The 18,156-nt window shown below is 34.6% G+C and overlaps 1 protein-coding gene across 1 annotated transcript; it reads left to right on the forward strand.

Annotated features, from left to right (window-relative positions):
- The first annotated feature begins 2,429 nt into the window (after positions 1-2,429).
- LOC144840068 (uncharacterized) lies at positions 2,430-15,517 on the forward strand. The gene is made up of 10 exons (XM_078695731.1): positions 2,430-2,570; positions 4,691-4,987; positions 5,208-5,338; positions 7,258-7,383; positions 7,597-7,882; positions 11,256-11,927; positions 12,767-12,945; positions 13,086-13,296; positions 14,553-14,642; positions 15,160-15,517. The coding sequence occupies exons 2-10, from the start codon at positions 4,720-4,722 to the stop codon at positions 15,363-15,365; spliced, it is 2,169 nt and encodes a 722-aa protein (XP_078551857.1). The 5' UTR covers positions 2,430-2,570; positions 4,691-4,719; the 3' UTR covers positions 15,366-15,517.
- Positions 15,518-18,156: the final 2,639 nt, after the last annotated feature.

The following is an 18,156-nucleotide window of genomic DNA, read 5'->3' on the forward strand; positions in this document are numbered from 1 at the left end:
AACGATGAGATATAAATTCTTTTCTAAACACGAAGACGAAGAGAGTTATAATTCCTTTTTTTAAATTGTTAGTAATTCGCGGCGGTCAATTTTGATGTTATTAATCTTTTACATTTATTATCCTAAATTAACTTGACTCTCTAAATATCTCTCTTTAACATTTTATATTTATTTTTAAAGATGCATACCGATTCCAACATTTTAAAATTTTAGACACGCGTGCCTGCGTAATTTTGCGTGCAACACTCCACTTTTACTCCATAGAAATTTGACCCTTGATATGATTTATCATTCTTTTGGTTCTGAATTTAAGATACATTTTTAAAAATTGTATAATCCTGCGTATGTTACGCTGCGCAACTTGGACAGCACCGAAAACCTTATTACGACATCTTCAGATACAGGTCAATCTTCTGATATAGTTATACAATGTTATGTTGAGAAGATTGGGAGATACACGCACAGCAAAATTCGTGGAAAGAAAGAAGAATAAGAAAAGATAAGAAAAAAAAAAAGATCCTGACAATAACAAGGGGTTATCCGCGAAGTGCGGATAACCAAAAACATTTTCTCCTAGAGAATTTGTTTTCCATATTTCAAATTCAGTTCCATTTGCATTGTAGCAGCCTTATTTTTAGCCGCGTGCAACGCGACTCTACAGCTCACTATGTCGGTCGGTTGGTCGGTAAACACTAAGTTTAGCACGCGACTGCAGCCATGTATGGCCTTGTTCCAAATGTTCTTACCTCAGCCCCAGTGACCATGGTGGGCGGTCCTAGAGACTTTTATTTCCGGCCATCGAGCAGCTCTATTTTTCCAAATTTTCTTACCTCAGCCCCATACATTTTTTCCCTATTTTTAATTATAAGTGCCATTTTCGGAACACTAATAAATATATTAATTATTTCATTTGAAATTAAGTGCCATTTCCGGCCGGCGATTTGTTTTTTCGTACATAAGTTGGGGACCCCATGTGAAAGATAGCCGAGCTACAGTACTTACTTCCTAAATATAAATAACCACACCTTATGGATATGACTATATGAATATTCATGTTTATTTTGTGACGTTTCACAAGGGGTCCCCAACTTATGTACGAAAAGAAATATCGCTTCCGGCCATCGAGCAGCTCTATTTTCCCCAATTTTCCAACCATGGTGGAGCTGAGGTCTTGAAGACATTAATATATTTTTAGGATATTTCCAAACATATTTCAGCAAAAAAATTCAAAAATTTCCGTGGCTGTAGCAGGTTTTGAAATTAGTAGTGACATTTGCAATTACCATTTTCGCACCTCACTCAGATATTGGGAATTATATTATTTATTACACACAAAACTAAAAATATAAATTTGTAATTAACGACATGGGATAAAAGTTTTGGCCCACTTTGTGTCAGTTGGGGTTTTACAGACGTTTTTTAATTAGGGCCACATTTTGGGGATTTGGCATTATTTTTCCCAATCTGGCATTATTTGAGACAGGCTACGGCATAATTTAAATTTTATCGCTGGCAACACTGATCCTATAACCCACATCCTTAATCAATTACTGTTTCCTCATCATCAAGGAATGTTCCCTTTACTAAATAGTCCCCTCTCAGTACATGCATATTAATTAGGACCGTTCCTTAAAATATGGATGTACTGGTAAGAGAGAAGAAAAAGAGAACTTGATAGAATACAACGTTTATAATAGAGAGAAGGAAACGTATGTGATATAGCCAGGACAGACTGTATTACATTGCATATAATATAAACAAAACTGTATCTGACCATAAACCATATTTGCTGTTGGTACATTCTGTGACTGTGTGAAATGCTGCCGCTGAGACTACATGATATAGTAACGGAGACACTAAAATACCACCGTTACACTACACACACTACACACTTTATTGCGTATAAATACGAAATATATACTGTAGTCTGTGACATCATACTTTCAGAAGCCTCTAAACAATTGTTTTTTTTCTGTTACATGATTGTTTAAATAAATAGATATTGTAATAATAACTATTTGTATCTGTACCTCATTAAGAGGGTTTGGACCTAAAAAACTCACCCCATCCCCTTCCATGGACTACTAATCTTTGATTATGAACTACTTATAATAAAGCCAGGAGAGACAAAAGAAAATGTAACCTAGGGCAGGCATGGTAGCGTAGGCCTGGTAGCGTAGGCCTGGTATGGTATGGTGGTACAGTGATAATTACTGATAACATTTTATGTCTGAATATAATTTTACAAATTTTCAGTTTTCATCTATTTATCTCATTGTATTATTTGGTATTAGGGGATTTCCCGAAAACGACGTCATGTCTCTGTGTTTGACACTCTGGGAATTTCCAGAGATTGAATGGAACGTAGAGGGCGGCTTAAAAACTGAGCTAGGCAAGCACACGAAATCGAGCACGGGCACGCCGCACGGGGTAGTCTCTTCGTGATACTGTAATGACAAACTCTAGGCCTAGCCTAGGCTAGTCTTATTAACTTTTTATAAACACTTTTTATTAAATACCGGATTGATCCATTACAAATAACATATGTACAATCTCCATTCTGTTTTTGGGCAAGTAAAGTTTCTTGGTTTTTTGTGTTCTATGAAAAATGTAGGGCCAGGTACTAGCTAGGCCTAGCCTAGGTTTAGGTATCCGTTACCACCGTTACGCCGTAGCCAGGCCTACTACTAGTCTAGGCCTAGGCTATATATAGGCGCGGCTACTAGGCCTACTACTACTACTAGTACTAGTTAGGAGCCTAGGCCTAGGGGATCTAGGGTTAGTTAGTAGGTAGGCTAGACCTAACTAACAGAAGTAACACGACGTGGAATTCAATAATGTATTAGTCTAGGCTAGTTAGTGGTTTGTTAAAGACCCCTTCCCTGCAATTTTGGACGTTTTTTGGAAAATAATACATATATATCACTTTAAAAACATTAAACCATGTCATTCCTTGTCTTAAATGTACGTTTTATGGTAAATTATGATAAAAAGTGAGAAACAATGCACTACCTAAGTAGCTCGCGGCGATCGACCTCTCGTGGACGGTCTTAGGCCTAGCCTAGCTAGGCTTAGTTTTGTAGGCCTAGCTGGTAAACATCGGTAACGTACAAACATCGTACGCTAGCTATATACCTAGCCTGACGTTGTATAGTTGCTGCATTAATTATCTTTCTATTTTTGCCAGACTCCCTTGATACAAATTGGGGAAAACCCGGTATTTTCGCTGAAAAGTTAGGAGTCTTCCATTTGTTTTGGCCTCACGATCGATCGAAAAGTGGGCGAATTACAAGTGAAAAACAAAAATATCAATCCGCGCGCAATGCATTTTGGGATTTATAGCGGGCCGCTATAATTATTAGAATCAACTTATTTTTCACATTTTTAACCGTTTAAAGACGAAAAAAGTTATCGCAATAGGACCATATAGGCCTAGTATTATTTTTACATTAAAGACCCCTTCCCTGCAATTTTGGACGTTTTTTGGAAAATAATACATATATATCACTTTAAAAACATTAAACCATGTCATTCCTTGTCTTAAATGTACGTTTTATGGTAAATTATGATAAAAGTGAGAAACAATGCACTACCTAAGTAGCTCGCAGCGATCGACCTCTCGTGGACGGTCTTAGGCCTAGCCTAGCTAGGCTTAGTTTTGTAGGCCTAGCTGGTAAACATCGGTAACGTACGAACATCGTACGCTAGCTATATACCTAGCCTGACGTTGTATAGTTGCTGTATTAATTGTCTTTCTATTTTTGCCAGACTCTGTTGATACAAATTGGGGAAAACCCGGTATTTTCGCTGAAAAGTTAGGAGTCTTCCATTTGTTTTGGCCTCACGATCGATCGAAAAGTGGGCGAATTACAGGTGAAAAACAAAAATATCAATCCGCGCGCAATGCATTTTGGGATTTATAGCGGGCCGCTATAATTATTAGAATCGACTTATTTTTCACATTATTAACCGTTTAAAGACGAAAAAAGTTATCGCAATAGGACCATATAGTATTATTTTTACATTAAATATAGTTTGTGATCTTAAATTAGATCTAAAAAACGTAGGGAAGGGGGCTTTAAATATAGTTTGTGATCTTAAATTAGATCTAAAAAACGTAGGGAAGGGGGCTTTAATATTACTATTAGGCCCTATAGGCCTAGGCTATAGTTATACTAGCCTCTATCTAGCTAGGCTAGTAGAGGCCTACAACAACGCCTACTAGCTAGGCCTATGTCTAATATATATAGGGCATCTAGGCTAGTTAGACTTCAGCGTTATTCGATTGTGTTTTTGAAATTAAAAATGTGCAAATTTGTGCACGATTGCTGTCAGCTGAGCTTTAAACTTATTTTTTACTTTTTTGCTTACAAAATCTACAACTAGTTTTTCGTGCCTCATCTCATCTGTCTGAGTGTCCGTCCGTCCGTCAACTTAATAGAGCTTCAAAAGGCCTAGGCATAATTGCTTTTTTTTATTCTGCTGAAACAATTGAAGCATGACGGACACAAATACCTGTACGTCCCTACAAAGTAATTAAAGTTTTTATTTACCTTCAAATACACATTTCCTTGATAAGCCCTAGGTATTTGTACAGACTCCTAGTTAGAAAACTCAATGCAGACGGAGGATGTTCTTTCCGTGTGCTGAATATTTTTTTTTATTAATAATATTTGTTTTTACTATATAGTCTCAACTCTTCAAAATAAGAAAAAAAGTATGTCTGATTTGAGAACATGCATGACTATGTCAGGCAAAGAAACAATAAATGATTATGTGATGCAACTACAAGAGGAAAACAAGCATTTAAAGGGCAGTTTAAAACAGTTGCAATTCAATTACGATGAATTATACCAGACTATGCGGACCACAATAAAAAGGCTTCAAAAGTCTGAAGACACTAAATGTTATGAAGATGTTTTGAAATCATTTGCGAATCTGAACATAGATGCAGATAGTCCGAAAAGCAACATCTATGAAAAGAAACGTATGTAATGTTTTTCTGTTTAAAGAAACTTTTCCTTTTATTCACCTCATGATATATTTGTACCATTTTGAACATTCATTATTATTGTTTACTATATCTTATTCTAAACTGTTATTTTGGCAATAATGTGTGTATTTTAAGTGCTGATATAAAAACATTTCTTCAATAAGTTATGGTTACATAATATCTACACCCAGCATGTCATATCTCCTTCCTCCAGATTTTTCTCCAGATTCAGCAACACAACCACAATCCTTCCCAGAAGATACTCTAGTTGGTCAACAACCAGAGGATGGTGGAGCTGCAGCATCAGCAGAGATGGCTTTAGTACGAGATCTACCTGATGAAACGGTAACTACTGTATAAACAATTTCAGTTACAGGATTAAAAAAGAGATGGTGTTTATGGTTATCTTGGGTCCTTTCTGAGATATGCCAGGGGTGTAATTACCCCAATTTCAACTCCCTATTTGTAGCACTTCATTTTGTTGAAGGATTCATGATTTTTTTCTTTCAGTACTTGGTTTATATTATTGATTGTTTGTAAGTAGTTTTAAGGTTTGCCAACCTTGTAGCCCAAGCCATGGGTTGTGATGATACACATGTTTACTGTATGGTATTGACGCATCACCCATTTACATATGATTTTATTAACAATTTTACAGGAAAAGGGAGTAAAGTTCAACATTAAAAATGGTTAAAATCTCCAATTGTTGAAGTTTAACCCAAGTTCAAATCAAATGGTTCACAAATTACGTATTTATAGTTTGTGACAAAATACGCACAAGCTGATAATTCTTGAATTTTAAAACACAAACAATTTTTTTCTCCTTTTTTGTACACTTTGAAAGTCTGATGTTTCAAAACAAACAAACAAGTGTAAATAAAACTAAATTATAATATAAAAACAATTTCATTTAATGTTTGTCTTTAGTGTTAGCCTAGATTAAAATATCAGCGAAAACATGTCCTAGGCTGAGCATCAAACCCCGTAACTTTTTCAATTTTCATGCGGTACCGTCTGCGTGTGACCGGCCATGGTTTCACAATACTTCACGTCTGCGTGTCCCAACAATGCGCGGAAGAACCATGAAGCCATTAAAAATAAAGTAAAAATGTGTAAATATTAGCAGTTTTCATCTTTATTGATTTGAAAACTCAACACCGTAACATTACATCAACATGCTTGTGTTCTGCTTTTACGACGCTCCGCGTGGCCGGCTATGCGCCAATAGATGATATATGGTCGTGGCGTGGAAACGAAAAGTTGCTAATACTGTACTTGCAATGTGATCTGAACTTGAACTTGAGCCGAACAGGCGGAGCAGGCCTGGTGTTAAGGACTCTTACAGTTTTAAACATAAGACCTACTATATATTCAGATAATTATCGACCGGCCAAAACGCCTCAGATACTACAGTATCTCTGGGCGTCTAGACAAATATTTTCCGGGAGAACATGCCACCAGACCCTCCTAGACGACTTTGTCCTCCATATCGGCCCACTTTATCAAAATCCTAGGTCCACCTCTGCATATTCTGTATAGTTATCCACACAAAGAAATATTTCTAAAAATAAGAAATAATTCTAAAATTGAAAATTTTGTGAATGTTTATAAAAAGGCTAAATTCCGATTACACTTTGATGATCTCTTGTTGGATGTTGTGAAACATTGTTTGGTTTGTAACACATACAGAACGAACACCTGCTTACCGTACTGAAATATCTTCCAAACTAATATGACCCTGATTGCCGAATAAAATATAAAAAAACATTATTCTTAGAGTCTAAACCAGTTAATCTTAGTTTATTGCCTCTACCAAGGAGGATATGATTTTGTCTGTGATATGTGTATGTGTGTTTGTCTGTTAGGCGATGTATTATAAAATCCTACTAATGGCAGGATGTTATGTGTGTTATCATGAATGAGAAACCTTTGTCTGCTCAGATTTTGTTAGCATTTTACGCTCTAGAAAAAGACAAGTGCAATTTTGTGGTGGGGCTGAGTTTCTTATATGCTTCACTATGTTGGTCACTGCCATGGCTGGGCATTGGTTGGTCCTGGGAAGCATATTTTGAGCTGTCAAATAAAAAGTTTGCGGAGTGCTATTTAAAAAAATAGACATTTTAAAATGGGGCTCATTCATTTTTAATTTGAGAGGCCAGCCCTTGGTAAAGGTATGAAATCACTGATTGCTCTTATATGAATAATACTGTATATAATATTTTGAATTTTAAAAGAAGTGAAATATATGTTGATATTTGTTAAAGAGGCCTTTGATGTCAGTGGAACCAAAGGAGACTTCAGCAGCATGCAGTAAGTTGATCAGTGCTAGCATCACTAAGGCATCAGGTCAGCCAACCAATTACCCAAAAGAAGATCAACCAGTATCCAAAGTAAGTAACCAGATGAAAAAAAAAAGTTTTTTTGCAATGAATAGTACTAGAGTATATGTGAGGACTTTTGATGACGTTCCCTAACCCAAAATAATATAAAAGTACATTATATGTTTGTTTTATTTGAATATAACCTGGCATGTTTTGAATCTAGATTATTAATCAGATAAGTGTTAGATTTAAAAAAACAACATTTCCAAAAACTGTTTTTAGGCTAACTTGGTCACTGATGACATGATTAACTTTTTAAAAAAACGTGTGGTACGAGAAATAAAGGATTTTGCTAGAAATCTTGGATTGGATAATGATGAAATTCATATAGTGGAGAGTAAAGAAAATGATGTTGCTGAGGTGGCATATTCTATAATGGAAAAATGGCGTGGGAAAGTAGGATTAAATGCAACACCACAAGTTTTGATGAAAGCTTTGAACAAAAGCGATCGTAATGATGTCATCATTGAATTTTGTGACAAATTCAGGATACCATACCCCAAATATGGTAAGAATTATTTGTACATCTTTTGTATAAATTGTTATTACTAGCAGGTACCCAACTAATGGACGGGCACCATGATAAATTAAGTGCATACACATGTTCTAGAAATGGATTTGTGTATGTGGCATTTCTAACAAATACGCAGAGTATAATATTTATGTTTATTTTATGTTGTGAAACCTCTCTAGCATTGTTCATACGATTTCGATCCAAGTCGGCCCTAGACCGTCTCGGCCAAAGTCAAGTCGGCCCCAAGTCAAGTCGGCCCCAAGTCAACTCGGCCTCAAGTCAACTCGGCCTCAAGTCAACTCGGCCTCACGTCAACTCGGCCAAAAAATAATCGGTCAACTCGGCCCCGTTAAAGTATGGAACGCAAAAAGTGTAAAGGAAGGGGATTAATAAAATAATATTTCTTCACATTTTATTACCTATGAATAATTCTGACTTTTAATGAATATTAATATTTAGACAGTTTAGCAAAAAAAATAAGAATGATTTCACCAACTTTCCTTTATTTACGTTTAATAAAATTTCAAATTGCGAAAATTGTTCAAATTGCGCATAACAAACAATTGATTGATAAGCATTCATATTATAATTAATGATTACAATGAACATTTGGATAATAAATAGGAACAAATTGTAGGCCCAATAATGATGATGCACGTACGTGGGCGCGTATGTTCGTTCGTGCGTCAAAATTCAATAAACCTGTCCGATATGCGAGGACATTCATTAGGTGTAATAAGATTGTTTGGTTGAATCATTTGAGGTATAAAATAATGTTGACTCCATGGTTGAATCACGCGTAGATTTCTTCAGTGTATGCATTTGTTTAGGCGACAATATCTGAAACCAATTCGTAGCTGCGCCTCCCTGCGCCTTTGGCAGCTATTTCGATATCTACAACTGTTACGTGTTTCCGCTGACCGGGGAATTCCCCTTTTTTTTTAACGCAAATCATGGACAAAAACGATATGTACGATCATTTTTTCTATGGCCAAATGGGGGAACGTAGACCTACGTCTTCGATTTACTAAAATGTGGTACTTGCACGTGTTTTTGTAACACGCGGGTACTTCTATTCATATCGGCAATGAGATCATTTTTTATATGAGTATTTTTCTTATTTCTTCATTTTTTTTAAAGCGTGGATAGTAATTTAATCATAAGAATATTAAGCACTTTTTGCGTTCCATACTTTATTGTGGCCGAGTTGACCGATTAGTTTTTGGCCGAGTTGACGTGAGGCCGAGTTGACTTGAGGCCGAGTTGACTTGAGGCCGAGTTGACTTGGGGCCGACTTGACGTGGGGCCGACTTGACTTTGGCCGAGACGGTTTGGGGCCGACTTGACCTGCACCCGTTCATACAGTAGAAACTGGGGGAAAAACTAAACGCAAACCTTGTCGGTAACCAGGGTTGGTCTAAATTGAACCTAGGAGAGCACCAGTTGTGCTCGGTCATCCCGGACTCGAGCGCCTCCTACCCTAGTAAAGAAACTGAAACTCGTAAAGTGAATAGGTTTACTGTATTCTTAAGTTAGGGAAGACAGAAAGTTTGTTTTCCTGTTCACACTTATAAATATTGTACTTTGATTGATGTATTATATTTTCTTATGTATTGTTTAATAAATAATGGGTGCATGAGCTGAGAACTATATACCGTTCATCCAGTCCGGGATTTATTTGGTCGCCAATTGCATGCTCCACCGACGATAATCTGCTGCCTGTGGCACTCTTTAATTGCTATTGAATATTGCATACTTGATCGGTTTTGCTAGCGGGGAAACAGCCGAAGATTGGCGAACGTTTGCAAAGAAATTGGTCTAATAAACACATTTTTCATACAAATTTACCGTTTTAATAATAATATAGACTAATGGAACTAATCAAACGGCGGTACTATCGGATTTGCGGTTTATGAGATATAAGGAACAAATTTTGGCTTAGTGCTATTATAATATGGATATTAAATAGAAGCATCCATTGAAAGAAAAACAAAAATGTTAAACTATAGAATTTAAAAACATTTCTTTTTTACCCAAAATAAACCATTAGGCATGGTAAAATTGAAAAAATATTTATCATGAATCATGAGAAAAGCTAAATACTGTAGTTGGTTATCCGCGATTTTATGAATTTCGCTTTATAAACATAGGTCATAAACCAAATAAGATTTTTAATTGAAACTTAGCAAAAGTTTAATTTATGTCATGCGCTAACTTTCTATTGAAAAAAAATGGCATGTTTCACAGAAAGTTAAATTTAACAATGCGAAAAATCAATTTCTAATCAACTTTCTATGCGTTTCATGTCATTTTGAGCATGTAAAAAAATCCCATGCGCGCGCACGTAGCGTTTAAAAGACAGATTTTTTTCCAGTGATTTATGTTTTTTCAGCCTTTTCTCGTAATTTTACCAACTTTTAAACAATTTCGACTTAAAATCATGTCATACGAGCACGTCGAATTGGAGAATTTGCGCGTGTTTATGATGAAAAAAAAATCGTCAAAATTATGCCTTTTTTTGTATGTATTCTGAAAGATGATGAGTTGTAGATATCGGATCATGCATCAATATGGCTAACCGGACAATGTCACATTGTATGACCACTCGAATATAAAATATAGGATTTTTGTCTCTTTCGTCATAGCTCATCACATTTAATAGAGCGCATCTCCACTTATTCGTTTTCCATTTTCACCTGATTTTTATATTGTCTAGGTCAATCAATTATCTTTCGAATGATTTAGCATTTTAAAAATTTTGATGACATCATCATGTTCAAAAGCGTGAATTACTTGGGTCACTTTTTTTCATCATTACAGTAAATTCCAATATGTTATAGCTCCTCAGACTAAAAAGCTGTTGAATTGTAGATACGAATTCATGTACAAATTTTGCGCATCGGATGTTGTGGAGTCATCATATGGCCAGTTGAATTATAAAAGTCGTATTTTCATATTCTACATCCAAATTTCTTCAACACGTTCATATGTTGTTGCTTAGATAATTTCCTTCCAAAATTGCTATCTATGTTTCATTTTGATGACGTCATCATGTTAAAATTTGGAATAAAAGGAGGGTCCTGTTATTTTCACCTATTCTGTACTGTATTTAGTATGTATACAGTAGTGTACTGTATATATATTTAGACACAAAATAGAGAGGGCACACTAATATTTTATTTTCTTCAGGTCACAATGACATAATCGTTTTTCTGTGCACAATATTCTAACGCATAACGTGCATGTGGCGTTTGCATTGCGGATAACCTAACTCGTCCATAGTGACGAGTTCAAATCTAGTTATAAAACTAGTTCTGTCCCTAACATTGAATAATTAAAAAACAAGTTGTCTTTACACTTGATAAAGTTACTAGAAATGGTCAGAATACAGAAGCAGTTAATCAACCTCACCATCAACTACATCACCAGGGAGGAGTTGTTTATCAACCTCACCAACAGCAATATCAGCAACGTGGAGCTTTCAATCAGCCTCACTATCAGCAAGGTGGAGCTGTTAATCAGCCTCACTATCAGCAAGGTGGAGCTGTTAATCAGCCTCACCATCAGCAAGGTGGAGTTGTCAATCAGCCTCACCATCAGCAAGGTGGAGCTGTTAATCAGCCTCACCATCAGCAAGGTGGAGTTGTTAATCAGCCTCACTATCAGCAAGGTGGAGTTGTCAATCAGCCTCACCATCAGCAAGGTGGAGCTTTCAATCAACCTCAATATCAGCAAGGTGGAGTTGTCAATCAACCTCACCATCAGCAAGGTGGAGTTGTCAATCAACCTCAATATCAGCAAGGTGGAGTTGTCAATCAACCTCAATATCTCAGAACAGTACAACCTAATGGTGAGCCAGCCTATTTACCTCATCACGTCAACCAAGGTAAAATACTTGGTCCACCTATACAAGCAGAGGCTAGTTTCCAGAAACAGGCCTCAAATCAGCAACATCTTCCCATTCAGGCAGAGCCTAGTCTTGAGGGTGTTGATGGACATGATCAGAATTCCAAGCTTCCTACTCAAACTCAATGTCCAGGTAAGATATTTTTTATTTTACTTGTGACTCAAAACTAAGAAATTCTATAGGATCCCCATGAAAATGTGAATCAATGATACCCATTAACAAAGAATCTACAAATAAGAAGAATGACAAGACACGAGTGGCCTTCTGTTTGTCCAAAATGTTTTTGTTTTTTTTTATTTTATATGCATCGAACACTCACCAATTACAGGATGGATAAACTATTTTAAAGTCTCATTAAAGAGTAGAGTTGAAAGAGTCGTGAGTTACAACCCTGCACTAAGTCAGGATTGAACCCTGAACCCAAGCTACAGCTCTACTACTTAAAAATTCATTGCATATTGCGAATAAAGTACTGTAGTACCCCTGACCTCACAGGTTCAAGGCACTTCTTGTTCATAGTTCTGGTGATGAAACAAGTCTTCTTGGATATGGACTAGAAGACCAGTGTACACTTGGCTTGATTTGGATGCACTTAAAAGGAGCTCATCGCACAGAGTAGTTAATTGTAGCCAGAACTATCTACCTTTGCTTTAGATTGGTTTTGATACCTGTCCTTAATCTACTTATTTGTAATGCATTTTTTAAATCAAATTGCTCTAAAAATATGAAAGATAATCGTTTAGCATTTTCTTTTTTTCAAGAATAAGAATATATATATATACAATAAAGTCAATTGACGGAATTTTGTAATGCTATCTTTTACTTTTGTTTTAATGATTATATTTGTACTATGCAATTAAAAAATATTCATTTAATTTGATCTTTTTGTCTAAAATATATTTTTGTGAAATTGTTAATTATCGCATTAAATTCTGTTTTCCAATTTATTGTTTATTTGATTGTTTGAACAGGAAGAAAACTGTCAAATTTTGAGTTATTCTTCATGAAATTTATGAAAACACAGTCAAGCAGAACATTTAAGGACTTTAAAAAAGAATTAGATACGTCCGCGCAATTTCAAAAAGATGAAGTTGAAAACATAATCGCTGAAATGGAGTGGAGTGATGAACTGAATGAACAATTTGAATCAGTAAGTTGCTTTGGCATTATTAATCGCTGATTGTGGTTATTGTTGTGAAATTTGCAGCTGCAATTGTTTTACATTTGATCTTGGGTTCATTTCATCTTGGTTGTATACTGTATATTACAAAATAAATTTTTTTTTTTCAGAAATTAAATTCAAATTTAAAAGTCTCAAATGTTCTCGATAAGTGGGTAGAAATACTTGTTCACGAAAATCCCGACTTATTAAGTGATGAACCGAAAAAGCTACAGACATTTCAAGATTTTGTGCGCAGTCTACGTCAAGTGAAGGGCAAATATAAGGGAAGAGAAGATGTAATTTCAAAAATACGTGAACACGTTAATATTGGAGTTGTTGGTAAATGTTGCTTTCTTCAGTTAGACAATTTAATGCCAGAGCAATTGACATTCATTTGAAAGGGATAGTACAATAGAGTTTTTAACATTGTTTTCGTTCGTCAATTATTTTGAGATCAATTTTAAATCTTCAGCAATTTACGCATGATTTAATAAAATCATGTTTGTAAATATCTCATCAAACAAACAATATAAAACATTTTTGTTATCCACATTGAACAGATAACACTTACTTAAAGTTGTATTATCCCCCCAAAACATGAAAATGAAGATAAATAAAATCAGAATTTTAATAGATTATTTTGTAGTTTTAATAACATTAATCACTTTCGTAGAAAAAAACCCATTGGCTGGCAGACAATTTGACTATTTTTTTGTTTAAAAGGTAAATACATTTTTTTTCGATGGTCAAAGTGGATAACGGACAACTAATTTTTTAAGAATTATTTTTTCACGGGGACAATACATCTTTAATTTTCATTAAAAAAAAATCATTCAAATATAAATTTGTTAAATGTTCACGATCAAATGAACAACATACAAAAATTCCTACCTATTTTCTGTGTATGTTCTGCATACAAAGGTAGGTATATTTCTATGAGCCAATCGCTAGTATTTGTAATCCTAGTTATATATAAGTCAGAAAGCTGAACATAGACAATTTGTTAAATTACAGTATTCCTTAAAGATGTATTGTCCCTTTGAGTAAAAATATTTAGAAAAAAAGTGGGTCATTTTGAAGTATCATAATAGTTATTAACTTTCACCAAAAATTAGTCGAAAAAAAAATCATTTAACTGAAATACAGACGTTTTTTTTGTTCAAAAAATAACTTTGACTTCCAGTCAAAGTTTTTGATCAAAACATATCTCATAATGCAACGCGCTTGTTTGGCTACTCTGTATGCATAATCATAAAACTAACTCGCGATCTGTGTGAAAACACCTTCTCAACCGTGACGATTTGTAAACAATTCTAATTAGCATCATGCATAATGCATACTCACGGTTTGAAATCTTTGTTTACTTTCGCTCGCGACAATTTTCCAGACGAAATTTAATCCAATTAATTTACCTGTTAATTACGTAAACTTGTTGTTTTTGGCGCGAATTTTCGACTTAAAGTAAATAACTTTAATATTACTTTGATATGGCCAATTTAAATTTAGAATATTTCTTTTTTCATTTTTTGTGTTTCAAGGGACAATACATCTTTAAATGTTGCATTTAATACCAGTACCATATATCTTTGTCACAGGTACTCAGGCACCTCCACATAAAAACTTTGCAGATCTGCCCTATGGTGTTCATTCAAATATACGCATGGAACTTAACATGCTTAAAGATAGTAAGTGCATGTTTTTTTCTAATCATATTCACTATTATACAAATAATGAAGTGAAAATGGTACTAATAATGCTATGAGGATGATGATGAAAGGTTATATATCCAAGGAAATTACAAGGAATTAAATTGTTGTGTCTTACTAACGTTTTTTTTTACTTTTTATGGCAGGGTATAACTATAATCGTGCACCTTTAAGATAAGCAAATATGACGCTGTGAGTCTAAATATTACATGCTACAGTATGCTCACTGTACTAATCATTTACTGATCTTTTTGTGACAATTATCATTAATTTTGTCCGTAGATTTATTTTCCCAAGTTAAATCTAATAATTAGAAAAATGTAGTTACGATTATGGTATTGTATAAAACGTTTTTTATACCTTGAGTTGTTCTGTACATCAAACATTATTTGATCTCTTATACCTGAAAATGCACTAATAGTTTATGACGCAAACTTCAAATTGAGTGTATCATATTATTCTTGTATCATATTTTTATTTTATTTTGATCTTACAGGCACCACACCAGGAAGCGGATTAACTTGGATAGCCATTGAACTTGGACTTGATAAAAGACTGGCTGAATACTTAGTATCCCGATCTGAGCCAGGTAAAGCAATCCTTGATTCATGGCAAACGCAAGCAAATGCCACAGTTGATAAGTTATACAAAGTTTTGTTGAATTGTGGAGGAAATGTTGCTGCACAGTTTCTGGAGGAATAGTGTGAATGCTGTGATAGGAATCAATCATCAGATCTACTGTATTGAGATGTGCATTCACTTACTAGCATCATACTGTATGTTGCATCATATGAACATTTTTTTATGTTATTTGAATTTAATGCATCAATAAAGTATAATGATTATTATTGAAATTGTGTGAATTATCACTGATTATCATCATGAACAAGTTATAATCGCTAGTATCGATACTATAAAGCCCTTTTCTTTTTGTTCCATAGTAGATCATTTAAACCAACAAGCTACAGCTCCACTCCTAGATCTTTGAGAAAGTTTACATGATTGTTCATTACACACAATTGTGGCTATAGCATGCTTCCATCAGGGAGTTGTTAATTAGAATAACAACTCCCTGTTTCCATCAAAGAATATATCATTGAAATCAACGAATATAATATATATTCTTCCATACACATGGAGTATCAAAATAACTAGATTTGTACTGGGAAATTCGTCGTTTTTTTTTCATGTAAAGTATTTTTATAGTGCTGTCATTTCATTCTACTATCTGATCATAAAATGATTTATTATAGAACAGTCTCATTTAAATTAATATATGTCATAATTATTTGCCTTTAAAGTGTGTCAGATACATGTGTAGAATGTTCAAGCAATTACTTCATTTTAGAAGGTGTCTGCTAGAAGTGTGTTCAATAATAATAATAACTAGAGGGTACTCCGAGAGTACAAACCTCCGCCTACTGTAAAATTCCCCTACATAAAATGCCCCCGGAAAATATATATATTTTTTTAAATTTTGTTTTTATTAGTTTTAAGTGTAAATAGGCTATCTGCACACTACAAAGTTGTGGATGAGCGTTTGGTGTAATTGTTATGTATCAAGCCTCTCACAGTTGAGATCGCTGGTTCAAGTCCCGCTGATGTTTTTTTTTATTATTTTTTTATTTTAGTTTTTTTTTGGACCTTGATCTTTGACCCTGACCCTTCAAAATTTAACCACAATTATAATGATGAGTCATTGATCATTGTGGCTAAGTTTGGTGAGAATCGGATTAAAACTGTGGTCTCTAGGTAGTAAAATAGTTTTTTGTTAGTTGTGACCTAGACCTATGACCTTTTCCCCTCAAATTCGAACTCGGCCGAGCTTTTTGGGCTTAGATCATTGTGACCAAATTTGGTGAGAATCGGCTAAAAACTGTGGCCTCCAGGCTGTTCACAGACACACACACAAACATACAGGGGTGAAAATATAACGGAGGTTGGCGGAGGTAATAATATTTGTATAAATCTTCTACGCTTCTAAACAACTTCTTTGAAGTTAAACATCACAAGCACTCTGTATAACTGGTATTCTTTCCAAGTTCACGTTTAATAATGGAGCTATAGTTTAATGTTTATAAGCAAATAATGTAATTCTAATTCTGTCCTTAATTCTGTTCTTAAAACATGCTCCTATCTTAGATAATTAAACTTGTACTTTTCATGGGATTTATTCAAATGATTAATGATGTACATATACTGTAAATATAATCCAAAAAAATGTAATGGATTTTATGAAAAAGGTATTTTTTACAACATAGTAATAAGTACTTTAATTAAAGAGTTACTTAAAAAAGAGGTAACGCCTCTGAATATTAGAGTAAGAAAAGTAATGAGCATAGTTTCACAACTACAGTACTGATATTTTTTAAATAGTTAGGATGAGAAAATCTCAATATCCAGTAACTCTTTAAAAAACTTATTGGACCTTTTATCATTTAGTTTTATGGACAGTTTTAAATTTTACAATTGAATTAATTTTTATTTAGACTGTTATTACTGTTGTTGACATATATATATATATACCACGCCAAGAATGTTAAAGAGTCGCTATCCAATCGAGTTCGAACAATACCATGAAAGCCCCAGTGGTCTAATGGTTAGGACAACTGCATATCAAGCAGACGGTTCGAGTTCGAGTCTCGGTTGGGGAGACTTTTTCTCATTCTCACAGATTTCCTCATCTTTATCGGTTCAAATTAATTAATTAAATTTCAGTATATCACCGGGCGGTTTAGAATTAATGTTCTTTGCCTGATTTTTTTATATATATAAAAGTATCTCTTCGGAGATCCCGCCTCGTGAATAAAAATACTGTAAGATGAGGGCGTATCAATTTGATCTCTGGTGCGCGTGCGTACAACTGAGGACTAGTGCTGTTCCGCCGTACCACGCCGAGAATGTTAAAGAGGGGCTATCCAATCGAGTTCGAACAATACCATGAAAGCCCCAGTGGTCTAATGGTTAGGACAACTGCATATCAAGCAGACGGTCCGAGTTCGAGTCTCGGTTGGGGCGACTTTTTCTCATTCTCACAGATTTCCTCATCTTTATCGTTTCAAATTAATTAATTAAATTTCAGTATATCACCGGGCGGTTTAGAATTAATGTTCTTTGCCTGATTTGTTTATATATATATATATATATATATATACCTTTTTTAGCCATGGAAGTCTTTTGTAGACTGCTTGGATATTAAGATCGGACCACGCTTCTTTTTTCATGGCAATATTAACTACTACCAGTCTATAATTACTGTTTATGTTTTGTTTCATGTATAATTTTTCATCATGCAATAAATTGAAAGAAACTAATTTTATTCATTTAAAACCTTGCTGTACTGTATATTGTTGCTGTATAGTATACCGTTGCTGTACTGTTCTTTTTTTGTTTGGTTTTGTTGATCGGTAAAGTAGCCTGGTCCGCGTAATGAGTGCGAGCTAAAGTAATACGATAGATGATGTGGATAATGTGTACACGCACTTAAAATAAA

This window comes from Antedon bifida, chromosome 4 (genome assembly GCF_963402885.1).
Source record: "Antedon bifida chromosome 4, ecAntBifi1.1, whole genome shotgun sequence".
Classification (NCBI taxonomy): Eukaryota; Metazoa; Echinodermata; class Crinoidea; order Comatulida; family Antedonidae; genus Antedon; species Antedon bifida.